General features: G+C 38.9%; 1 protein-coding gene across 1 annotated transcript; it reads right to left on the bottom strand.

Annotated features, from left to right (window-relative positions):
* Positions 1-95: 95 nt before the first annotated feature.
* On the bottom strand, positions 96-25,641 carry LOC124132448 (glycine cleavage system H protein-like). The gene is made up of 6 exons (XM_046496395.2): positions 25,507-25,641; positions 14,514-14,593; positions 11,321-11,384; positions 8,685-8,816; positions 7,926-8,020; positions 96-5,289 (listed from the first exon to the last, which is right to left on the bottom strand). The coding sequence occupies exons 1-5, from the start codon at positions 25,631-25,633 to the stop codon at positions 7,926-7,928; spliced, it is 498 nt and encodes a 165-aa protein (XP_046352351.1). The 5' UTR covers positions 25,634-25,641; the 3' UTR covers positions 96-5,289.
* Positions 25,642-27,797: the final 2,156 nt, after the last annotated feature.

Here is a 27,797-nt window from a genome sequence, read left to right as displayed (position 1 = left end):
TCAAACTCACACACTGAAACACACATTACTTAACACAGGGCTTTTTCCATGTCTTCAACCATTGTCCAGTGTCTCATACAAAACAACATACAAAGTACTGTGTAAATGACACTTTATTTATCCTGATGTACATATCTAACTGACTATGACACATTTTGAAGTTCACCCTTAACAAAATCTCTTCTCATGAAGACTAGTATTAACTCACGTCACAGGTAGTTGTAACACTCACTCATAATAGAATCATCTAGTCAATGGTTTCATGAAAAGGGATATGAAATCAGTCAAATAAAAAACATCCACTTAACAATAGAGAACAAAATACCATCCAGTCAATGGATTTCCCTGAACATAACTCAAGCTTTCGTATCTTTCATATAACTACATTGTGGTGAATACCATATGAACTATACATTTCAAATTCCATACCACATAACACATCAACTTCAACTCAAATATAAAGTGTTATAAATAGTGTGACAAGATCCTGCAAAACATGTGATTCCTTTCCTCAAATGCATTCATCTGGCAATACCAATACGTGTACAATATGTTTACTTCCTTCATTTACAGAATCTCAAGACCAGACAGTTCTTATTTGTACTGTTTGATTTGTCTAAAAAACCCGAGGTAATTAATTTGGCACTAATATTATAAATTAGCTCTTAAACATCAACAATTGTAAGCTCCTTAAACACAAAATTATTATACATAATGGCTTGTCAACTAACATCAACAGTGAGATTCGACCTGTATAAAGACACATTTCCTTCATCTAGATCTATGCATATATAACAGAGTGTACCTAACTGATAGTGTACACTGTACATCTCAAACCAATCCACATTATCTTCTTTGTGCAAATCAGTATCCGAAACATATACTGAATTTCTGTATGTATAGATATATTTTTTTATGGTTGTGTTGACATTCTAAACCTGATCAGCCAAATCATTTACAAGTGAGTGAGGATGGTTTTACACCACTCTTAGCAATATTCCAGCAATATCACGGCAGGGAACACCAGAAATGGGTTTCAAACATTGTGGGGAATCGAAACCAAGATCTTTGATGTGATGAGCAAACGCTTTAACCAAAAGGCTACCCTATCACCCCATTTCCTACAGAATAAAGGACCAAAAAGACTAAGACCGCCAGTTGAAATATTGTTCAGGAACACTGACATGTAATAGGTGCTTATTATTTCAACAATTGTGTTGCTGCTGATACCAGAAACTAATAATTATGCAAATGTTTGCCAGCATTATTTTGGTTTAGTTTTTCCTGAGGATTTAATTACAATTCAGCAAAAAGCTGGTCATACCACATACATAACAATACAAACCATTGATACTTTGTGTGAATTCCACCATCTGTTACACTCCACATTGTGTTATAATAAACAAGAATTCATGAATATATCAACCATGATCATAATGATGGCCCTGAAATGAGCATTATTCATTTCAATTGGGCAAGGTTGCCTCACATGCCACAAAAACATTGCTGCCCATATGAAACATAACTACTCACCCCAACATCACATGCGGACTAAACAATGTCATACATGACAAGATATGGAATACTTTCATTTTTTCAAATCTGTATGGACCTTCAAAACTGACATACCAGTATAGATCTTACACCATTAACACACCCTGTTGTTGAATGTCATTCAAGACATGATATAAGTGTACATGAAGCTACATTATAGCTAAAATGGACAGAATTATCATTATACCGCCCATGTTATCAGAAATGAGCAGGCCACCCTCATTGTCAACGGTAACGTCTCCCCTTTTTACAGTATTAAAGAAGTTGTTATCCATAAAATTGTGTCTACCTTGTCACAGAACAAACCAGATGATGTTTCGGTATAGATCCTTATACTGTTGCCAAGACTGACAAAGGTATAATGATCTATACCGTAACGTCTCCCCTTTTTACAGTATTAAAGAAGTTGTTATCCATAAAATTGTGTCTACCTTGTCATAGAAAAAACCAGATGATGTTTCGGTATAGATCCTTATACTGTTGCCAAGACTGACAAAGGTATAATGATCTATACCGTAACGTCTCCCCTTTTTACAGTATTAAAGAAGTTGTTATCCATAAAATTGTGTCTACCTTGTCATAGAACAAACCAGATGATGTTTCAGTATAGATCCTTATACTGTTGCCAAGACTGACAAAGGTATAATGATCTATACCGAAACGTGCCCCCTTTTTAAAGTATTAAAGAAGTTGTTATCCATAAAATTGTGGCTACCTTGTCACCCATCAACTTCTTAGTAATGCCTATCAAACAAATTGTTCTATGACATTTCCATATTTGTAAAAGTGGGTCAGTGACATTTGTTGTGTGTTGATTGCAGTTAATGTTTCAAAACCGATATTGTTGTTTATTTTTATTTGATAGCAAATTCTATCCATTTTAGCTATTACAACGGTAACACTATTTTTCAGGGCATAATCATAAGCAGAAGCCCTCGCTACTATCAACTGCCCTCCTTCATCAGGCAGTTAATGGAAGACCTCGGGATTCTGCAAATGATAACGCCATGAAAAATAGCGTACCCTTACAGTAACATGCCATCATCCAAGTAAGTAACTTCAGGAAAGTCAACGAGGTAGAGAAGCTCAACTTGATCATGCTAATGTTTGTACTTAAGGTCCTCGACTTGTGAATACAACAAAAAGGCTTTTAACAAGGTTTCTCTTACACCATTCAAAAAACATCTGAAGACAAATATCAAGATGTATATTTATTTTTATATGAAATTGAGGCAAATCAAATTTACACTACAGACTTAATTGCTTTATCAGCCTTGAATACTTAAAGCTTGTCCATATTTTTTGCTTGAGTGTCAACAAATCAACTAGAGAAACAGAATAAATTATGCTTATCGTATCCTTGAGGACTGATACACACACCAAAAACCTCATAAAAGACTGTTCAATGCACCAAATGTAAAACTGTAACAGGTGTCTAACAGGTGTAAGAACTTAGTATTGTTTGACATTATGAGTGAGTGGGTGAGAATGGTCTTAAGCCCCTTTTGGCAATATTCCAGCAATAGCACGGCAGGGGTCATCGGATAGATATAATGACATAATGACATAACAAAGCTAATATTTTGTTTAGTTCAACAACTTGTGCGTTCATTAATGTCCATAATGTCATTTAATATTATTCATGGAAAAGGAACAAAATTAGTGTGGCATTCAGTATGTCCAATATTAGCACAAGATTCTCAAGATTAGGACTTTCAATTGGCTTGCCTTTGCATGTGTTTGTGACATGTACCTCTGGTAGGGCTTGATACTTTCACCTTTTCGCAAACACCTGGTATCATCACTGTCTGATAGTGATTCATAAATACATGATTGTGATATAGTCGGAATTGTATAATGGAAGATGTGTTTAGCAGAGATTTCTTATGAATATGGAACAGGTTTTGATGCTCTTGTTATACAATGTATGCAGAGGGGTCGGTCTGGATGTAGTGCTCGTGTCAGTGTCCAGGCAGAACAGACAATGGTTGTGCTGATACTGAAACATTCTCATTGTCAAATGGCAGGGCATTAAGGAAATCAATGAAATTAGGACAAGTAAATATACCGTATTCGACATAATAAGCGCCCCGCTCTAATAAGCGCCCACAGCAATATTTGCTAATATATTGGCTAGTGAACAATCCCAATTAGCACCCCTTCGGATTGATCAACGTACACAAGACTTATTTATTTGCATATAATACGCACTCGTGTGTTATTATATGCACCCTTAATTATGGGCAATTAAATTCTGGAAAAATATATCTGACGTATATAAACATTTCAGGCTGTCAGCATAAACCACAAAATTTATCCTTTAACTCTGTTTTTTTTCCACCAAAATAATATTACATAATATTCTAATAAGAAACATTCAAAACATTTAGCACAAGGCTTTAGAGCATAAACAGTGCTTTATCTTCACCAATGGAATAGAAAATGATCAAAAAATATTTGTTAACAAATTAGGTTCTCCATGACATATATTTCAAAAGAAACAAGCTTTTACAAGTGCTAATGGTTAATTGAGCAAAGTAAAGTCAATCCTGATGTTCTCTCACCGGGGATGGGCTACTGTGGCGGCAAACAACAACAGTTCTAACATGTTATATCACCAATGAATGATAAAAGGAGATCATGTGCCAAGAAAACATAAAACGACACTTTTGTAAAAAAGAAAATCACTTAGTATTTTGTCTTTGTACATGTACTATGTTCATTATTATTTTTTTGACCAAGACACAACAATGTTCATGTCGTTGTAATTAAAGTTTTGAAATACTATACACAATTCTACTAAGAAATTTGGAAAATACTCGATTTTTATTGGTCAATCTGAGGTATCAAATCACAATAAACCTCCTCTGATTGAAACAGCCGATTTGACAGCAGCATCACCACAGAAGCTGATGTTAGAATAATACTTATTTTACAGTCATTGTCGGTAGACACATATAAATAATTATATGTACAATCATAGGCTACAAAAAGGCAAAGTTGCGGTTTCTACAATATTCAAAGGATGTTAGGAAATACATTTCGTGCAGAAAACACGACAGAAATCTTCAAAGTGAATGTATTTCAAGTTTTGAAGACAACACAGAGCTTGCAATTTGGCTCTTTTCCATATGTGACAGTGACGTCATATATATTGCATCACAATGAACGATATGACATCATAATGGCAACATGCAGTGTAGATTGAAACGTTTGCAAGGCTTACTTAGTTTTCTTTCGGGGTGCCCACCTCATGTGAGCATACAAAGTTGCTGTGCTACATGCTTTCAAATTCCAAATTAAATTTAGTGTGGTTAAATCTACAGGAAACCTAGCTCTACATTGAATGTATATCTCCTTAATACATGTATTTTTGATTAAGAAAGGGTCATATCAATATAATAATATAACATAATTATGTGTACCTCCGATACAAAAATCTCTCATATAATGTATACAGCATGTATCATAATGAAATATCTGTCCTGTCTTTATGTAGAAACTTGCGTCCCTTATTACTGCACATCCTTGTTTAACGTCTTATTACCTCTTCATAATCTGATGCTGCAAATATTTGACAAAAAAGCAGATGAACTACAGAGCCTTGTGGTTCTATTTTTGATTCCATTACACAATCACATTAATAGAAGTTGATAACACAATGCATTCGTTAAGCAAGGAACCCTCTTGACAGGAAAGTTCACCGGTCTGTGTGCCACACCAATCTACAAACCCCTGAAACAACAATTACCATGATTATAAGGCCAGCTACCATCAAAACAAGTGTGATAGTCAACCAATACTCTTCTGTCTGGAAGATATGCCATCTATAAACATCACTTTTTTACTTACTCTACTAACAGTGATACCTTGCTGTTCACTCGTTTTGCTCAAAAGTAAAATAGGAATGCCCTTGAATGTTTTCAAATTCATTCCTGAGTAATCATCAAATAGTTCAGAATAAAATACTGATTTTGTAATGAGGCAGTAATGTATTATTCTGACTCAATACTGATACAATGACATCAGAAGGAAAGAGAAATCTCAGGTTAATGTAAACACACTATTTTTTTATAAAACGCCATTCTATCTTACTTGCAGATGGCTCCTAATACTGTTACAATCACCATCAGTCAATAATATTGTATGAGTACACTTCTACCATGTGAAGACATCATCTAGGGACCACCTATGTAATATTCTTATGGGGCGTGCCTGGGCTTTTAGTTAAGGGACAGATATTCTGACAGCTGTCACTTTTCGATAACTGCGTACCGACATAGTTTATTTCTCCATATTTTTCCTGTAATTTCTGGAACAAATTGTTCTTTAAAACATCCAAGCCACCCCAAGCAATATCAACGGTTCATCCCTTCAGATAACATGGTGTACACACAACATGTGCCACAGAGTTTTTCTCTAGTCACTAGAGTGAGTGAGTGAGTGAGTGAGTGAGTGAGTTGGGTTTAACGCCGCTTTTAACAGTATTCCAGTTATACCACTTCGGTGAAACCCACGAGCACGGGTATGGTGCTGACAAACCTAGAAACATAATTGGGGCGAACCGGGATTCGAACCCACAATCATAGGTTTCTGGCGTGCCCAAGGGACGCAACTCTGCACAGCGAATCGCGGCACCTTAGACGACTGGGTCACCCGTGCCCCCTTCTAGTCACTAGAAGTGACAAGTCATTGTGCTATGAATGCAAAATCTTGCTAATATGTTTCAGCACAAATTAAGTTTTCACATATTGTTTTGTTAAAAATGATACCAGACCACTCATATTTCTTGTTGTACAGATCTTGGTGAACATACAATAGCAAGAGGAAAAATAACAACAACTAAAAGTTCAGTAGATGTTAATTATTGTCACAATGACCCCTTGATGAATATTACCCATGAAAGTTCGGGATAGAATAGGTCTTCAGCAACCCATATTTGCCGTAAAAGGCGACTATGCTTGTCGTAAGAGGCGACTAACGTGATTGGGTGGTCAGGCTCGCTGACTTGGTTGATGCATGTCACCGTATCCCAATTGCGTGGATTGATGCTCTGATCTCAATCACTAGATTTTCTGGTCCAGACACAATATCTACAGACCATCGTCATAAAGCTGGAATATTGCTGATTGAGACGTTAAACAACAAACAAACAAACCTTGAACAATTTGATAATTTACGCTACAAAATTATCAGGATTGGAAAATTTAAAGTGTTAGCCGAATGGAACAATAACTAAATAAGTGAGTGAGAGTTTAGGTGTGCGTGTTTGGTTTAGGGCTTGAGCAGTATTTCAGTTGAATCAGCCTGATGTGGGAGGAAAGCCCAAAGTGATGCAGGTCACAGACGTTTACCACTTTGGTGAAACCCACAACCACAGGTATGATTCTGACCAATCTCATTTAAATCAGATTTTAGTTCTCGCTACGGCAAAACAAAGATCTGAGGACATCCCATTACGGGTCACATCAGACCGACTTTGCACGAACTTTGACCGACCAATGGAATGACCAATCATAAGGCAGCTTTCTCGTGCTTTACGGCACTAATTTCAAATTGGCGACTACGCTTCGAAACATATCTTGACAAATTCTCGATTACAAATTTGAAATTTAAACAAAAGAGCATTCTGGAATGGCTTATAGATGGACTAGATTGTATGGATTCAGTAGTTTAACCCATAACTATCCTTCGGAATACCCTGTGTTAAAGTTTTCGAGGTTGTATGATTAGAAATCACATTCTGACTGTCACTTTCATGATCTGGTAAGCGACGCTCTGATTGGTCGGATGAAAGGACGTTCTGACGTGACCCCTAATGGGATGCCTTCAGATCTTTGTTTAGCGGGAGCGAGGACTAAGGTCTGATTTTAATGAGATTGGATTCTGACAAACCTAGAAACATAAAAAGAGTGAACCAGGATTCAAACCCATGATCATAAGTCTCTGGCCCATCTAACCCACTAAGGATTTATTAGTTCTTCCATAAGGACTGTGATATTTGCTTCGGGGTCTTGTTGTTATCTACTAAAAAATCAGAGTGAGTGAGTGTGTATGGTTTTACGCCGCTTTTAGCAATATTCCAGCAATATCACGGCGGGGGACACCAGAAATGGGCTTCACACATTGTACCCATGTCGGGAATCGAACCCGGGTCTTCGGCGTGACGAGCGAACGCTTTAACCACTAGGCTACCCGACCGCCCCTCTAAAAAATCAGAACGTGTGCAGACAAGAACATGAAAAGTCCATCAACCTGCCTATAATGTGACCAATGTGACACATGTTGTGTGACAGTTAATGGAAAGTGAGAATGACAGAACATAACAGTGGTTCCCCGCCCTTGTGAGATGTAATTTTATTTTTCCCCACTTAGTTGGAAGACTCCGTGAACTTCTTGTATGCTGCCTCATCCATCATGGCCTTGAATTCATCGGGGTCTGTCAGCTCCATCTTGTACAGCCAGCCTGACAATGGAAGGAAAAGAGAGGGTGAGTGAGTGAGTGAGTGAGTGAGTGAGTGAGTGAGTGAGGTGAAATGGGGTTTAACGTCGCGTCCAAGATTATTGCACTTATATAGCGACGTGCATGCACGTGTGTGTGTGGCTGCTTGTACTAGTCCGGACTGATGCCGATTTATAGTGCTAGCTCACTGAGATACCATGCCGCAGTTTAACATGAATACCCCACTCAGACACAGTATACTGACTCCGACCCGACAAGTCCTTGTTTTAGCCCCTTTATGCCGAGCGCCAGACAGGGTTACAACAAGTACCATCTTTTAACGTCTTTTGGTATGACGCGGCCGGGGATCGAACCCCGGACCTTCCGCTCTCCGGGCAGACGCTCTACAACGAGACCACGGATGCGGTCGAGTGAGTGAGTGAGTGAGTGAGTGAGTGAGTGAGTGAGTGAGTGAGTGAGTGAGTGAGCTGGTTTTGAGCAACATTTCAGCTTTATGACAGCATGTCAGCTTGATGTAGGGGAAAAGCTTGAAGTGATCAGGGCATGAATTAACCAAGTCACTGAGCCTGACCACCTGATCCATTTAAAGGCATTCTTTCAACCAGCAAAGGTTGATGGGGACCAAACAGAAATCGGAATCCCCACAGGTTGCAGGTAGTAAACTCACCCTTATCATATGGGGAGTCATTGATGAGACGGGGCTTGTCTTCAACCAGATGATTGACAGCCGTCACTTTGCCGGTCACCGGGCTGAACACCTCGCTGGCTGCCTTCACACTCTCCAGACTGCCACTTTCATCTGACAACAACCACTGCAAGCTTAATAAAATAGTCACACAAACTGAACAGGGTTCGAAATTGCTTGTACTGAAGTGTCATGAACAGTCGGAATTTACTGAAGTGAATCAAGGATAAACTAATACATCATTCTTGTTTCTAAGACAAAATATCTTTTGACAACGTTTCTTTTAGGAATTTGAAGCCAGTGCTAAATGTAGTTTCATACAAGCAAACTGAACAAGTACAAGGTAATGGCATACCATGACACTTAATGAGCAGAATGATTCACAACAGAAACCATGGGATTCAGAAATGGAACAGCATTATCAATCTCATTGAAACAGAATGATCCATATCATATTTTCTTGAGTATAGTGGACACTTTTTTTAAAAAAACAACACAGCCGAGTAGAAGGGGATGCGCTTTATACAACAATAATGAGTTTTGGTGTTTTTTTTCCAAAATACTGAATTCGCTAGAGGGGGTTGCACATTATACTCGGGTATGCACTATACTCAAGAAAATATTGTATTCTTAATTACAACTGCTCAAGGTGAAATTAGATTCACAATTTGTACACAAATTTTGACAAGTGATCAAAAGTATTCAATTCCAAGGGCACACTTGAAACAGAAATTGTTAACAATGCAAAAATTAAATTGATATTTACTTTTGGGAAATTATGTCTATACACCACGCCACTACACTGGCCATAGAAACATATATCAGCTGATCACCTGCCAGCACTCAGTGACACCTCGATATAAACATGATAAGGCACATACATAGCACCCCTTAATAATCTTATCATACCTATCACCACAGAAGTCACACAGACTTTTTATTAATATAATCAACTACTGGATACAAATAAGTGCTTTGGTCCCGGTTACATGAATTATCTGCGAGCAAAACTAATGGTTCAATTAATATTAATCCAAATACTTTGATATCATAAATTACTTAACTTTCACCCTGTAGTTAAAGAAAGAACACATCTTTGTGATAGAATACAAATTCATCTATTCCTGAATTATGATAATTGTCTCACAATGCAAGCAATATGTGACTTTGGGTATCACATACCCATCACAAATACATGGTAAGGCCATACTCGTTTCACTTGCTTGACAGATATTTTACCAGAAAATACAAGTCGGTAGTTGAAATTTACAAAAGAAAATATGCCACCAATTCAGATTTTTTTACTTTTCTCATCCACTACACATGCTACAAGAAGGCTGGTATAACAAAAGCTTCTTTACCTTTCTAGTCTTTGAAAGGCAGAGTGAGTGAGTGAGTGAGTGAGTGAGGTGAAATAGGGTTTAACGTCACGTCCAAGATTATTGCACTTATATAGCGACATGCATGCATGTGTGTGAGTGAGTGAGTGAGTGAGTGAGTGAGTGAGTGAGTGAGTGAGAGTGAGCGAGCAAGCCCCTTTTGGTAAGTGAGTGAGTGAGTGAGTGAGTGAGCGAGCAAGCCCCTTTTGGTAATATTCAAGTAACATCACACGTGGGGCACACCAGAAAAGAGTTCCACATATTCTACCCATGTGGGGAATCAAACCCGGGGTCTTGGGAGTGACAAGCGAACCCTTTAACCACTAGGCTACCCCACCACACCCATAAGGAAGAGAATTTATTGATGTCAACTTCTTTAGTATGAGGAACACAACATTTCGGAGGATATACTTACTCCTCAATCAGGACAAAGAAGGAATAAGTATCACTGGATGAAGGAGTAACATGTTCCTCACAATAAAGAAGTCGACATCTATAAAATCTCTTCCTTTACCTTTATACATGAAAATCCACATTTGTATGTTTATCAAACACGGCAGCAAATAGTTAATAGTGGATTCTTGTTAAAGAGATATTTTTTCGGTGCTTACCGATGGGACAAACAAATGGGCAAATTCAGAATAATGTTTTTTAACCATTGCAACAAAATTTGCACTCAGCAGATCCATAAAGCGAGTTTAAAAATGCGTGGACTAATATTTGACTCACGATGCTAATATGGTAATCAACCATTTGGCTAAAGCATATGGGCGAGTGAGTGAGTTAGGTTTAATGCCACCTTTAACACTATTCCAGTTAAGGGGTGTCAGCTGGATGTGGGAGGTAAATCAGAGGTGAAAACCATGAGCACTGGTTTGGTGCTGACAAACCAAGGAGCATAACCAGGATTTGAACCCACAATCTTAGGTTTCTATCACACCCAAGGCAAATAACTCTGCACAGCCAATTATGGCATCTGGGACAACGGGGCCACCTGAAGCATGTGGATTCTGTTGCACTGTTGTCAGGTTATGGCTTGGGGTTTGCTGCATGCCACTTTAGCGTATTGTGATGTGTGACACATCCTCTGTCTCAGCCAAACAGTGTCTGATTCTGTCCTGTCTACCAAACTGATGACGGGGTACAGGAGTAGCATGCATAGTACCAATTGCTTTTCATTAACTTATTATTTGTTCTTTCACTATGTTTGAGATGTGAAGTGTAACTGAACATCCTTACCATCCTTGGTAAACTCTTGACCGATCTCGGGTAACTGCACGTACACCACCTCCCCCAATAATTCCTGCAAACACACAACAGTCAAACAGTCAGTGAGCAACTACTCTCATTCAGGACAGAGGTTCAGATGTTTGTCATAATGCTCCCTGTACAATGAAATATAGCTTGTAGTGATTTGTCTAATGCTGCAGTCAGCAACCTTCCAGCTAAACAAAGGCATTCTGTAAATAATTGAATCTAGTGATTGACGTCATTAGCACTGATCCACTCAATTGGGATCATACGATGACCAAGTTATAAACACTGACCACCAAATCCACCTCTTATGACAAGCATAGGACCCTTGAAGATCTGGGGTAGAATAGGTCTTCAGTAAACCATGCTTGCTGTAAAATGCGACTATGCTTGTCGTTAGAGGCGACTAACGGGATTGGGTGGTCAGGCTCGGTGACTTGGTTGAAGCATGTCATCGATCCTAATTGCGTGGATCAATGCTCATGATATCAATCACTGGATTGTCTGGTCCAGACTTGATTATTTACAGACTGCGGTCATATAGCTGGAATATTGCTGAGTGCGGTGTAAAACAACAAACCAACCAGCCGACAAGCATAGGTAGTAGCATAGGTAGTACCATTTGTATCATGATATGGAATGACGATTCTATAGGTATCACGATAGTCTGACAATACAACAGGTATCACGATACACCACATCAAATAGTAAGAAATGATGAAATCACTGAAATACAGCTCTAAAACCTCTTTCTTCATACATTTATGGATTGATATCTCAAAAACTTTAACAATGAAAATCACGAGAAAAAAAAGAGTTTTAAATGAAGGGATGGTTATTACATGGCACATCCTCAGCTACCACGTCCTTGTGTTCTGCTTACAGGTGGCGCTATGCTACTTCTGCCATTATGGAAGATAACTATTAGTTCCTGTTCTTTTCATTGCATATCGCCATGCATATACAGCAAATTCAAGTATCGTGTGCTCCTAAGTATCAATGATGGTGAATTGTTACAGCCCTAGTTGCTGGGGACCTGTATTCGAATCCAGAATCCCTGTTGTTGTTGTTGGTTTGTTGTTAAACGCCGCACTCAGCAATATTCCAGCTATATGACGGCGGTCTGTAAATAATCGAGTCTGGACCAGACAATCCAGTGATTAATATCATGAGCATTGATCCACGCAATTGGGATCGATGACATGCATCAACCAAGTCAGCGAGCCTGACCACCCGATCCCGTTAGTCGCCTTTTACGACAAGCACAGTCACCTTTTACGGCAAGCATGGGTTGCTGAAGACCTATTCAACCCCGGGGAATCTTCACGGGTCCCAGAATCCCTGTAAGTATCCTTATTGTGAACAAAAAGGTCTGTCTCAAAATGAATTCTAATGAATGTGACTATACCTATTCAACCCTAGACTCCCATGGATTTCAATGGCTTTCACAAAGTAGGGAAATGAACCCACATCTAAGGTGGAATGATTGTAACATGTCTCACCTGAGCATAGTTCGAGATTCCAACTGTGCCTATATCATTCATGTCTCACCTGAGCATAGTTTGAGATTCCAACTGTGCCTATATCGTTCATGTCTCACCTGAGCATAGTTTGAGATTCCAACTGTGCCTATATCATTCATGTCTCACCTGAGCATAGTTTGAGATTCCAACTGTGCCTATATCGTTCATGTCTCACCTGAGCATAGTTCGAGATTCCAACTGTGCCTCTATCATTCATGTCTCACCTGAGCATAGTTTGAGATTCCAACTGTGCCTATATCGTTCATGTCTCACCTGAGCATAGTTGGAGATTCCATGTGTTTCCATATCGTTCATGTCTCACCTGAACATAGTTTGAGATTCCATGTGTTCCTATATCGTTCATGTCTCACCTGAGCATAGTTTGAGATTCCATGTGTTCCTATATCGTTCCATGTCTCACCTGAACATAGTTGGAGATTCCATGTGTTCCTATATCATTCATATCTCACCTGAGCATAGTTTGAGATTTCATGTGTTCCTATATCATTCATTTCTCACCTGAGCATAGTTTGAGATTCCATGTGTTCCTATATCATTCATTTCTCACCTGAGCATAGTCTGAGATTCCATGTGTTCCTATATCGTTCATGTCTCACCTGAACATAGTTCGAGATTCCAACTGTGCCTATATCGTTCATGTCTCACCTGAGCATAGTTCGAGATTCCATGTGTTTCCATATCGTTCATGTCTCACCTGAACATAGTTTGAGATTCCATGTGTTCCTATATCGTTCATGTCTCACCTTAGCATAGTTTGAGATTCCATGTGTTCCTATATCGTTCATGTCTCACCTGAGCATAGTTTGAGATTCCATGTGTTCTTATATAGTTCATGTCTCACCTGAGCATAGTTTGAGATTCCATGTGTTCCTATATCATTCATGTCTCACCTGAGCATAGTTTGAGATTCCATGTGTTCTTATATCATTCATGTCTCACCTGAGCTTAGTTTGAGATTCCAACTGTGCCTATATCGTTCATGTCTCACCTGAGCATAGTTCGAGATTCCATGTGTTTCCATATCGTTCATGTTTCACCTGAACATAGTTGGAGATTCCATGTGTTCCTATATCGTTCATGTCTCACCTTAGCATAGTTTGAGATTCCATGTGTTCCTATATCGTTCATGTCTCACCTGAACATAGTTGGAGATTCCATGTGTTCCTATATTGTTCATGTCTCACCTGAGCATAGTTTGAGATTCCATGTCTTCCTATATCGTTCATGTCTCACCTGAGCACAGTTTGAGATTCCATGTGTTCCTATATCGTTCATGTCTCACCTGAGCACAGTTTGAGATTCCATGTGTTCCTATATCGTTCATGTCTCACCTGAGCATAGGTTGAGATTCCATGTCTTCCTATATCGTTCATGTCTCACCTGAGCATAGTTTGAGGTTCCATGTGTTCCTATATCGTTCATGTCTCACCTGAGCATAGTTTGAGATTCCAACTGTGCCTATATATAGTGACATGTCTCATCTGAGCATAGTTTGAGATTCCAACTGTGCCTATATATAGTGACATGTCTCACCTGAACATAGTTTGGGATTCCATGTGTTCCTATATAATTCATGTCTCACCTGAGCATAGTTTGAGATTCCAACTGTGCCTATATATAGTGACATGTCTCACCTGAGCATAGTTTGAGATTCCTACTGTGCCTATGTTCTTCTCCACTTCAACCCATTCATGTCTGTCTGTGTAATAGCGATCTGAAGTCAAACAATTATATATTTGTAGCAAATTAACATCATACAACATATTGTCAATAATTTAAACCAGAAAGCTAGACGAACACAAACAATTTGAAGTTATTCTGAGTGAATGTTGTTTTACGCTAATCTTCTCCATGCATCATGACAGCCAATGAATAATCAAGAGACACCAGACAGCCACTTGTTACCAGTGTATCACAATGCAGCACTGTAGCACATGGAGCAACTGGTTACCAGTGTATCACAATGCAGCACTGTAGCACATGGAGCAACTGGTTACCAGTGTATCACAATGCAGCACTGTAGCACATGGAGCAACTGGTTACCAGTGTATCACAATGCAGCACTGTAGCACATGGAGCAACTGGTTACCAGTGTATCACAATGCAGCACTGTAGCACATGGAGCATACCTTAAGGGGCCGTCACACCATGACGTTCTGGTCAACGTTCTCTGAACATTTCAATCGTTCAATTTTTGAGCGTTCTAGAATGAGGATGACACATCTGGCTTGTGATTAACGTGTGCCTAACGCATGACTAGCGTGTGTCTAACGCACGAGAAGCGTGTAACAGCGACCAAGTGAGATACCCCTGAAAACCATTAGCGTGTGCTAACGTGCCACTGGCGCGCGACGAACGATTTGTCAACGTTAGACGCGCGTGTTGAGCGTGTGACTAACGTGTGAATAACGACAGAATAGCGTCTTGCTGGCGTGTTTGACTTTAGTCACACGCTGCGTGCGCTAGGGGACCGTTCAGCCGTCGTTGACAGGTCGCCAGTGAGTCGTTCAATGCAAAGCAAACGATTAGTAACAACCAAGTAACGCTAGAGTAACGACTGACTAACGATAGCCGAACGCGTGCAACGTTCTTAAACGTTCTTCAGCGTTTAAAATTAAACGTTGAAGAACGCTGGTCTCAGTGAGAACTTTTGTGCATGTTCAAAACTTTTTTTCCGGACCAGCGTTCTCCGCCGATTCCCGGCGATCACCGACGTTCATTAGCGTTCACACAACGCTCTTCTGGCGCTATCCCATCGACCATGGGCGACTACCAACGTTTCCTCAAACGTCATAGAACGCTGACCAGAACGTCATGGTGTGACGGCCCCATTAAGTAGAAACTGTGCAGCTTGCTCAATCAACACTGGGGTGAGTGAGTGAGTGAGTGAGTGAGTGTGAGTGAGTGAGTGAGTGAGTGAGTGAGTGAGTGAGTGAGTGAGTGAGTGGTTTAACACTGCTTTTAACAGTATTCCAGTTATATCATGACGTGGGATGAAACCTATGGGCACAGGTATGGTGCTGACAAACCTAGAAACATAATCGGGGCTAACGGATTCAAACCCATAATCACAGGTTTCTTGCCTGCCCAAGGGACACAACTCTGCACAGTGAATCTCGGCATCTCAGATGACTGGGCCACCCGTGCCCCCGACCCAAAAGGTAGTTTCAATGATAGGTTAAAATAAGGTTCTGTGCACCTGAAGAGCACACAAAGAAACGATTGTTTTCAAAGTAGCATGTGATGATGTTTATTATCAGATAATTTGAAGTCAGTACTAAATTTACTGTAGTATCATTAAACAAGACAAGGACATGGGACACAAACAAGTTTGGGATTCACAGATTGAAAAGGGCAATATCAATCTTGATGAAAAGGAAGGTAGAAAACTTTGTAAATTACCTAGCTCATGGTGAAATGACATTCTAAGAGCTTAATGAAAGATTAAAAGTATTTCTTCTTGTACATGCTGTAGGCACGGTTAAATTCCAAAGGCCTCCCCTGAGTTGCCTTGCAAGAGCCCTGTTGCACACGGGAAATCATGATTCATATCCCTGTCATTTTTAAGCATATAGGTAATTTCTGTTGAAAACATGAACATTCTCATAAATTTTACTGATTTTCTGATTCTGAATGTGAATCTGATGTGACAAATTGATATTTGCAGTTTTCCATGATTACATATTTCTTGCCAAAAAATTCACACTGGTTCTAATTTTTGTGCATGTGACATGATGAACGACACATGATGATACTGTAGCCATGCATGCCCCGACTGATGGGCTGATATGCAGCTTCTAGTGCAATGCATGGCCTAGTTCATGTAACATAAACGTAGTACTAATTTCATATTTTGGCACTCCAGGGTCACTATATAATATACTCCCCACTGTTGTACATATAAAAACTAACCTCCTCATAAAATTATATCAAACTGACATGTCTGCCTTGCTGCACAGAACTCCAGCCAAGCTGTGTATTTGCATAAATACAAAAATGAATCACCATTACCTTGCGTACAAATGCAAATACATGTAACTTAAAAATTAAAAAAAAACAAAACAGGAAATCTTTGACTGCCCGATCTCTGATGTCCAAAAGGGTTAATTGTCCAAAATTCATGCATTACACTTCATGAAGTCCTCTTTAACTGAAGATTACAACAGCTTGTTCTTATAATTTCTCAAGTAAATGTTGAAATTTAGCTTCAGCATCTATACACAGTAAACAAACAACATCTCACCTGACTCAACAATCACAATAGTTTGGGGTTTTTTTACATCAAAACAACATCATATTATTGTAAAGTCACTGGACATACCAGAGCTCCAGATAAGCTGCGTATCTGCGTAAAATACGTATCAGAAATGCAGAAATACGCAGTAAAATAAAATCCAAGCGTATCAAATACGCAACGAACATTACAGATACGCTACAAAAATAAAACTTGTGCGTGTCATCAAAATATTGTGAAGTAACCCTGCGTATTCGATTAGCAAATCAGCAACTTATTTTGAAATTATAAAGGGGCATTCCGTCAACCTTGCCAAACTCCACGATGACAGTTACATCATGATCATTTGCCATCACACTTTCTTGTGGAAGTATCGTGGTATTTTTGAGTCCTATAAAGCTCTCGAACCCACACGACACCAGTTTGCAGGGACTAGATGAATAGTGTTTTTAAATATTTAACTTAAATACCCACATGTGTAAAAACTAGTGGGTAACAGAAATTTAAACACCCAGATAGAATTACTAATACCCAATGATTTTAAAATGCATGGATAAAATACCCACAACACCAAAAGCTTATCTGGAGCTCTGATACAGTATACGTTTTCAAACATCAATGAACTCTTGTGATGCAATGCAATGCAATGCACCATATGCAACATACTGGTAACATATAACAGATAGATTTTCTCTCATGAAATTCAACATGTTTTTCTCATATGGTAGGTATACCCATTCATATATATTATGTATAAAATGTATACAGGTAAGCACAAAAGCATAAAACATGTAGTAAAGGTAACATCTTGAATACAGTATAACATCAACATTTATACAAGAGGACACTAGTATGTCTGAGGTCACTTGAATTCCTAAAATTGTGACATTTCAGTGTTCTCTGGTCTTTGCGGAACCGATGGATAGATTAACTTTACATCCCTAACAGCAGTTGTTTGAGTAGCGGTGGTACAAGGTAGTGGAGCAGAGGGTCTACCCGATTCGTTAACAACTATGGGATATTGTACGTTCCCATGTATCAGAGAAACACTTGCTATGTAGTCCTAATCCATCATTCTGGTCAGTCTACCTGCCTTAACCCATGGTAGAGATACCTTCATGGGTAACTCTATATGTTCATTAGTGATTGTATTTATCAAACTCGGCTTGTTTATAAGAGCCCCATGACAGAATAATGTCAAATCTCACTAATCATCTTGTAATAGAGATTGTTGTGGAATCATGTTTGTTCCTAAACTTCTAAGATATAATGGACTAACTGGAATCGTAGCCAAAGTAAAGCGAGTAAATTTAGTTCAAGATGCCAGTTCTATTTCCAAATAGGTCTTAGAATTCCTCATTTTCTTCATAATAATGTACACTGCCATGGCAAAGATAACCAACACTCCTCAGTCCTGCATGATATAGAATATTAATATCAAACATTGCTTTGATATCTGCCAGGTTTTTAATGGTAAAAATTAGCACACTTAACCTTCTTGACAGAATACCCATGTAGTTGAAAGTAGAAGTCCAAAGAAGTATCCCTAAATCACATATGAGGTTATTGATAGCCATTGAGTCTCTCCTACTGGAGTCCAATCATTCATAAAAAAAGGATCGGTTGGGTCAATGTAGATTATCTTGTTTTATTTTGCGAGTTTTACAGCTCTACGAAGACTAATGCTTATCTTTTTATCATCACCCATTATTTTTGAAAAAGTATGATTAGCCACTTTAAAAGCTGGAATATCATAACTAGCAGGTTCATCCATTAGGACACCTTCCACTTTTGTCTTTAGCCTTAGATATGAATGTACAAACCTATGTAATCTTGTGACACATTAAAAGCTGCTTCTCCAGCTCTCATTCTTTTTTATAAGATATTGATATATTGTCTTATTATGTTCATGTCACTGTCATGGGCAGTACCAAATTTATTGTGTGAGAATTCTCCAATAAAAGGTAGCAATGCTCTCTTGGAGCGAGTCTGAGAACCAACAATTTGACCTTGAAGAATAATGTTTCTGATCAAAGTAAACCCTTCGAACATGTCTTTGAAAGTGTCGTCATGTATGCGATAAGTAAAATTCAATATAACCCTCATAATCTCATCACAGGACGTATGATTCGCCTGAAGACTAATTCTTACAAGTATCTCTAAGCAGAATCGGATAGTTAAAGATCTTGGGCAATTCAGTAGTGAATGTATGATACCATGTCTGTTCGTATGTTAAGTCGTCCCATATATCTGAAGGTATTACCCCGGAGATAGATATCCAGAAAGCATGTCGTCAATGGTACCGAGTTCTACATCATCAGTAGTGTCATCATCACCTTAAGTGTAAAGCCTAAGGGTCCTGGGCACCGTTCCACGAAGTGATCTTAGCGCTATGACTATCGTAAGTGAGTGTTAAAGTATGGGAGTTACGATCACCTTAGCGGTAAGATGGCTTTGTGGAACGGGGCCCTGTAGAACACAAATATCCAAGTAAACTCTGATCTGATCTTGTTTTTTTCTATCCCTATGAAACCATACTGTTCCTATTTGTAAAGCAATATCCAACAATCCCAATTGATCGTCATCAATGTACCATACGACATATTAACTTCCCATAAATAATGTCTACCAACATTAAGTAAACCCCAGAACACGGCGCTTATGTTCATACAGATCTAGTGATGGGTCAATAATATGCTGTACTTGTGGGTCAGTTGAATATTTTTAAGTTAAAAGGCCTTGTTGTTAAACAGCTTCTGATTTCTTACAACTTCAATCCGAGTAATTTATAACCGTATGTCTCTTTTCACTCCTATTGTTGTGTCTGTGTCACCATCTTAACTCATGAAAAACACACAAAAAACTCTTTAATATTCCATCTGTACTCTCTTCAAACATTCCCGCTCCTCAACAGGAGGTATACAACAGCCTTCTGACCAGGCAAAACTCTTCTGTGCAAATATGATTGGCCATCTACATCCCATGACCGATTTATAGGTCTTCACCCAGGCTACCAGGACAAATCAACCCTCTGTCCTTCGTCCTGAGTGAATTCATTGTTAGTTTTTCAACTGTCCTCAATATACTCAGGTAGAGACATATCTACCTCACCACTAGAGACTGTCAGGCATCTCTAGACTTAGGCTCAACATAGGCTCAAATCCTCATGTAGCACTGCCCCTGTTAACCCCTTGCACACGTTTGGCTTAATTAGAAAAGCAGAATCTGCTGAGGTGGCCCATCCTATAGCATTGAAAACATTGCATAGATCTAGCAAAACTCTCAGACATACTAAAATGTGTCCTACCTCATTGTCCACAAATGTTCCATAATTGTGGTTGTGACACCCTATGCTCCTCCATGTTCATATTCCTTGGAGCAGGGCTCCAGTTTTGTCCATAGGCCACATCATTGTCACTTATGTCCCTCATATCAACATGTGTTGATGCACAACCACTTCTGTGATGTTAGATGGAATGTTTGTGTCCCATTCTTCACTGGGTGTTGGTCATCAGTACACTCAGTCGCAGTTTTAATGTACTGCTTACTGTACATGGAGTCATCCTGATCAGTAGAAAAGAAACTAGACCTTCCCTCTTTCTTTATGTTAGATGCCCCGCTTTCCTCATTCTCAAACGGCATTTTGAAGTTAACAGTTGTATCAGCAATAGACTCATTAAAAGAATCAAACCCCCTCTCGTAGGTAGGTGAAATAAAGGACGACCCTCTCTCTCTAATTGGAGATCTAACCACTGGATCTACCAAGGTCGCAAAATTTGGAGGCAATTCATTCAAATCAATAGAGGTGTGATTAAGAGGGGTAGAATACCTTACTACTGTACCCTCATCATCAGATGACATGCTGCAGACCACATAATTGATACAAGCAATAAATATGAGTAATATAATCAAAACTCTCATAATACACACAAAAGTAACACCAGTCAAACAGTCTTATAATACTGCAGAATGTGCACTCAAGCGTGCAGCAAGGGTCCTCCTTCAGTGTAACTGTCCCACTCTAGAAAATCAATATCACTGTTACGGTAGTAGCCGTACTAACGAAGAAATAAATAACACAGTCCCTTCATGGGAAACTGCTCACCCCACGGCTTTCAAACAGTCAACCATAGTCCTGCTGGTGAGCGTAGTTCACAAATACAAGGGCAAAACACATCCCTCACAATCAATTCACGCTTTACAGGACATCACCTACCGTGAATGGCAAATAGCTTCGGCTCGTGTCAGGCTAACAACAATCAAGTGTCCATCAACTCCGCTGCAGATGCAACTAGAACTCCCCGTTCAAACTTGTGATGAGCATGGTGCGGTGATCTTAGAGCATCCCCACCATATATAACCTTAGGTGTCGGGTACTTTACCCTTCTACCTTTGGTCACTTACTCTGGTTAACCACTCCTTGGTTCTGGGGATGATGTAGCTCTCAAATCCCAAGTCAGCTTGGGTGCTTGTGTCCATTTATTGATGATAGAAGTTATGGTAAATGTACACAAGGTCCTCAGTTATTTTCTTGGTGCCTGTATTACTTAAATACAACACATACCTAAATGTTGCATTGAAGAGCCTGATAGCTTTTCTGATCCACTGTTAACTTTCCTACTCTTCTGACCCGGAATTCCAATCTACAGAGAGAACCTCTCTGTTCAGCCATGAGCTTCCGAATCCCCGCACCACTCCCGGACAACTAACAAAATACTATCCATGATAATTTTAGCTCCTCCCACCAAAATTATGCTTGACATCATGTGAAATGAGTCCCATCGCTCACCTCCTTATGAACACAAATTTCCATTCCAATCAGTTTTACTGTCAAGCTCCTCTTGACCAAACCCTCAGTTAATTTCCTAAATCATTGGTCAACCGAACATACTCATAACTCAAACAACCCTAAGATGAAAACCCATTTCCCTGTGAGATCGGGATTCGACAATGAATCCCCCAAACAATCATTTCCAATTCCAGCAATCTTGGTAGTTTGGATTTTATTTTACTGCGTATTTCTGCATTTCTGATGCGTATTTTACGCAGATACGCAGCTTATCTGGAGCTCTGATTTTAAGCTAATATTAAAAACCCTTTTTCCAAAATACCCTGGTTATAGAAGACTTTGCATACGCTGATTTATGACACTATCTTTAGCATGACAGTGGTAAAGCCTATAGTAATGTTTGTGTCACCATTGGTCTGCATGACTGGTAAACAACACCTACCCATGGAACCACGAAGGTTTCGGGTGACACCTTGCAGAATGGGAGCCTATTCGTCCTGAAGAAGTGTACATGCTCCAGATTCTGTGGACATGGTATCTTATTGGTTGATCAGTGTGCCTTGTAGCCAATTGCACTCTATTGTAGAGTGGGTGAGTGAGTTCGGTTTAACGCCGCTTTTAACAGTATTCCAGTTATATCACGGCGTGTCAGCTTAATGTGGGAGGAAAGCCCAAAGTGATGCAGGTCTCAGACGTTTAACACTTCGGTGAAACCCACGAGCACGGGTATGGTGCTGACAAACCTAGAAACATAATCGGGGCGAACTGGGATCCGAACCCACAATCATAGGTTTCTGGCCTGCCCAAGGGACGCAACTCTGCACAGCGAATCACTGCGCCTTAGACAACTGGGCCACCCGTGCCCCCAACATATTGTAGAAGTAATGGCAGGTCATACTAGCTGCTCAAAACATCAAGCTCAAACAATTGACAAAGTCTTGGTGGGAAAAAACAGAGGCATACAATAAATTAATCAATATCAAAACAAATATTGTGGGGAGTAAAAGTCTATAAGTATGAAAATAACATGAATTTCAAAAACTGGCTTCAAGATTTCTGACAACTGTGGCAACAACATGAGAGGGACAGTCGGTCAATGGTTAGGTGTGTTTTGAAATCAAGCATGAAATATTTTCCGAGTATGACATCACATGCCCGATCTTATTAAAATAAATATTCAAAACCCAATTACTTTCAATTAACTTGCATACAGAAACTCATGCATTTTTATGAAAAACTATATGAAATGTATTAAAACAGCTCGCACATATTTAGTGGGTATTTATACACAACGAAGCTTTTACAGAAGGTGTACAAAGGAGCTAATTTCTGAGCTAATTTACTTTCCGAGTCAAGCCTATATATTTAGGACAGTTATATACATCTAAAACATTATTTCATTTTTTAAAATCTTAAAATGTTCACTAATTTTGGGAAAAACCTAATAGAGTGATGAATAGATGAGTGAAAACATATTGGTTACTCAATGAAAAATGTAATAACCCAATTAATATAGAACCCTACAGTAAAAACTCAATTGCTCCAAAACTTATCTGGAACTCTGAAAACAACAGAGCTCTACACAGTGATGTCAGCAAATGTATGCACTGTGCAGAGTAAACTGGCTTCAGTCTTGTTTTTTTATCAGAGGCAAATAGAAAACAAAGCTCATATTTTGCTTACGGCTCAGTTACAAAATACTAATTTCCAGCTTGATAAGATCAGAAGCAAGTGTTTATCAAAGCCAAGATTACAATATAAGTATGCCTCAGTTGTATAAAGCCAATCTCTCTCCTACCCAGATCCCCTTGTTGCCAGCTGAGTGCCTCTGACACATCGTCACATCTTACAGAGTCCTTTCATCTGTTTTGGACGACTCTACACATTTTGATAAACATGAAATGAAATGTTTAACTTTCAATGAGAAAATATCCAAAAATGTAAAAAAATATTTCCATTAGCCTATTTATCCTCCAAGTCCTTTCATCGGAACCCTATGGAGAGCTAGCAATACAGTCACTTTGATGTCTAAAGCTCTATTGTCATACACCTCACTGTCGCCGTTGCAATAGTATATCTGCTAAACAATATATAAAGCGCACCGAATGGCTTGCATAAGGCCTGTCTGTTCTAATTTCAGAATAAGAGTGTTTGTTTACGAACATGGTTGGTTGGTTGGTTTGTTGTTTAACGCCGCACTCAGCAATATTCCAGCTATATCACGGCGGTCTGTAAATAATCGAGTCTGGACCAGACAATCCAGTGATTAATATCATGAGCATCGATCCACGCAATTGGGATCAATGACATGCATCAACCAAGTCAGCGAGCCTGACCACCCGATCCCGTTAGTCGCCTTTTACGACAAGCATAGTCACCTTTTACAGCAAGCATGGGTTGCTGAAGACCTATTCTTCCCCGGAATCTTCATTGGTCTTACTAACATGGAAAAAGTCTGGTCACGTGATACCATACACTCTCAATGTGGTCACTGGTGCCGAAGCGGAAGGCAAGCAGAGCCAAGAAAGCTCGGGGTATCGGCTATTGAACTTCAGAATGGTTGACGTCCTGTCCCTTTAACACTGCCTACTCATTTTTTCATTATGTGACAAAAAAAATTTGGACAAAAATCTGGACAAATATACTTCCATCAAGAAGAATTTATATTTTGACAGTATTTTCATGTTTCTGTGTAATATGGAATATTTTTTAATTTACATTATTTACTTTTGAAAATATTGTAACCACATATTGCAATTCTTTTTTGGAGGGTCTATACCCATGTTCTTTTTTATAAGACACCATGACATTTTCACTTATCACAGGCCTCATTATTAACTCCATGTGCTAAATTGTCTTTATACACTTTGATTATTGATTACTGATAATAAAATTCTTAGCCAAAAATTCAATTAGATCTACCTGAATTCTATCAAACAAAAAAATATTAGTCCAGGAAATGGTATGAATCAACCCATTTATGGGTACCATAAGCCAAATTTTGAAAATGTAGATCTAGTAGTGTACTTCTTTTCATAAATTTCACATAATCAAAGTCAAAAGATGGTGGGATAATCTAATTCCCTGCTACATCTTCCTTGCACAGCAAGCAAACAAGCATACCATGATCACTACATATAGCCTAGCCTACTGCACTCGTCTTTATGGGTCGCCAAATAATGCTGCATAAATTGAAAGAAGGTTTAAGTTCTCATGCTCAACGTTTCGGTGATGACTACTGGGTTAATGGGTCAAAACATCCTGTCCTATTCAGAAGCTCAAAGCCATGCCTATATATTTTGACAGATGCGTCCCATTATTGCGTTATAACGAGGTCAAAATCCAGGCTCGACATTTTCCAAATATTTCATTAAACAAGCTGCAAAAATGTTTCAACTCGACTACCATATGGTCAGATAGAAGAAAGCAACTGCTAGCGTATGCTTTGTATCTATCAAACTGTTGTCTCCAAATAAGGAACATTACTTTCGTGGACGTAGACATACAAAGTGCCTTATTTGGAAGGGAACATGGTAGCGCTTGTTCGGATCGCACATTTACAGACGAATTGTCAAATCAGTACAATGACAGTGAAGAAAATTACCAGCCAGTAACTTCGCCGATGCAGAAAAACACCTGACATGAATGTTGATTGGAGATACCCCTCGGAAGGCAACCAAAACTCCCCGAGAACCCAGCGAGGTCAGTCTCTTCAACACACAGGCGGCCATTTTGATATCTCAATAACACGTGACACGAGGCGCATGAAATTCGGTGAAGGGGCCCTCGTTGGGTTTGTCCCAACGGTTTGCCCAAACACGTTTCGATAAGTTTTATATTGAATGCCCATCATGGATATAGGTACTGTGTCTATCAATCATTCCCTAATTGGAAAACGATAAACATGGACCGCAATTGTAGGTCGAATTTGGAAAATATATTCGATAATTTACAGTCACTGCATGATGTCCAATCTTACGCCATATGAAACACGACAAGCCATGTATTTTAAGCTATGTGCTTCCCAAATATCACATTACAGTAAATAATGACATGACCCCAATGGCATGAACCCATTTTAACACATCATCTATAGATACTATTATAGAAAGTTAAAAAGCAATAAATATTTGTTATCTTTATCATATTTAGTACTAATAATATAGTTCAAGGTGTAGAAAGTTTTGTAAGGTCCAAACAGACAGTATCATTTTGTATCTCATATTACTCGTAGCTTTCACCAAAGCGGTAGAAGTATGAGACCTGCTTTCCTCCCACATAAGCCGACACGGGCAATACTCCTTTCTATATGTTAAGGGACTGGTCATCCATTATAAAAAAACATAAATACACAGATTTTACGAAAAAGTGCATTTACTTACACAACAACATTTCCAAAATTTGGGTTATGGTACCCATAAGCATGAGAACTTACAATTTATGCAGAATTATTTAGCGACCCATGCAGACGAGGGCAGTAGGCTAGGCTCCAGGTAGTGATCACGGTATGCTTGTTTGCTGTGCAAGGAAGATGTAGCAGATTAGATTATCCCATCATGTTTTGATTTTGAATTTGTGGAATTTATAAAACAAAGTTCATTTACTACAGTACATACACAAATGCATTTTCAAAATTTGGCTTATGGTACTCATAAATGGGTTGATTTATACCCTCTCCTGGACTAATATTTCTTTGGTTGATAGTATTCAGGTAATTGAATTAGGTGTTAATTAACAATTTTATTATCAATAATCAAAGTTCATAAAAACAATTTAGCACATGGCGTTAATAATGGAAGGCAAGAAATATGTGAAAATGTCATGGTGTCTTATAAGAACAACACGGATATAGACCCTCCAAAAAGGAAATGCATTGTGTGGTAACAATATTTTCAAAAGTAAATTATGTGAACTGGAAGTATTCCACGTTACACTGAAACTTGAAAATACTGTTAAAAAATAAATTCTTTTTTTGATGAAAGTATATTTGTCCAGATTTTTGTCCACATTGTGACAATTTGGTTCATCACAAAATTTTAAAAAAATGAGAAGACAGAGTTAAAGGGACAGGACGTCGACCGTTCTGAAGTTCAATAGCCGATACCCCGAGCTTACTCAGTTCTTCTCGGCTTATTCGTTCCGCACCAGTGACAGCACCGCGGGTATAGGGTATCACGTGACCGGACTTTTGTCTCATTTGTAAACAAACACACTTTTTCTGAAATAAGATCAGGCGGGCCTTATGTAATCTTTTCGTTGTGCTCTTTATATTGTTTTCCATAATTATATAGATATACTGTATATACTGTGACAGTGAGGTGCATGACAATATACCTCTGGACATCAAAGTGACCGTATCACTAACTCTCCGTAGGGCTTCGGTGACAGGACTTGTAGGATATATTGTCAAATGGAAATAGTTTTTTTTCCACGTTATAGGATAGTTTCTCAATGAAGGTTAAACATTTCATGACATATGTTTATCTACATGTGTAGAGTCGTCCAAAATGAAACAGATGAAAAAGACACGAATGGACTGCGTAAATTGTGACGATGTGAAAGAGTTACTCGGTCGTCAACAATGAACTCTGGGTTGGAGAGTGATTGGCTTCATACGACCGAGGCATAATTACATTGTAATCAGGGATTTGATAAACTGTGGCTTCTAATCTAATCAAGCTGCAAATAAGTATTTTGTAACTGAGCCGTAAGAAAAAATTAGCCTTCTCTTTAATTTGCCTTTGATAAAAAGCAAGACTGAAGACAGTTTATTACGCTGCCCAGCGCTTGCGATGTCGGCTGCACCGTGGAGAGGTCGGGGAGAGATTAAGGGAGGAGAAAAAAAGGCGGTCGCCACATTTATCACAGCTAATGGTGAAGGGGTGATAAAATGTT

Source organism: Haliotis rufescens, unplaced genomic scaffold (genome assembly GCF_023055435.1).
Source record: "Haliotis rufescens isolate VD_foot unplaced genomic scaffold, xgHalRufe1.0.p SCAF_17, whole genome shotgun sequence".
Lineage (NCBI taxonomy): Eukaryota > Metazoa > Mollusca > Gastropoda > Lepetellida > Haliotidae > Haliotis > Haliotis rufescens.
The sequence above is the reverse complement of the archived record's forward strand: the minus strand, read 5'-3'. Positions and strand labels throughout refer to the sequence as shown.

Bases quoted from the DNA above. Each gene is read 5' to 3' on its own strand.
- LOC124132448 (XM_046496395.2), bottom strand. From the start codon at position 25,633: ATGGCCGCCTGTGTGTTGAAGAGACTGACCTCGCTGGGTTCTCGGGGA. The intron at 11,385-14,513 runs GTGAGACATGTC...GTGTGTTTGCAG, and splicing joins GAATCTCAAACTATGCTCAG to GAATTATTGGGGGAGGTGGT. The intron at 8,817-11,320 runs GTAAGGATGTTC...GGTTGTTGTCAG, and splicing joins TCAAGAGTTTACCAAGGATG to ATGAAAGTGGCAGTCTGGAG.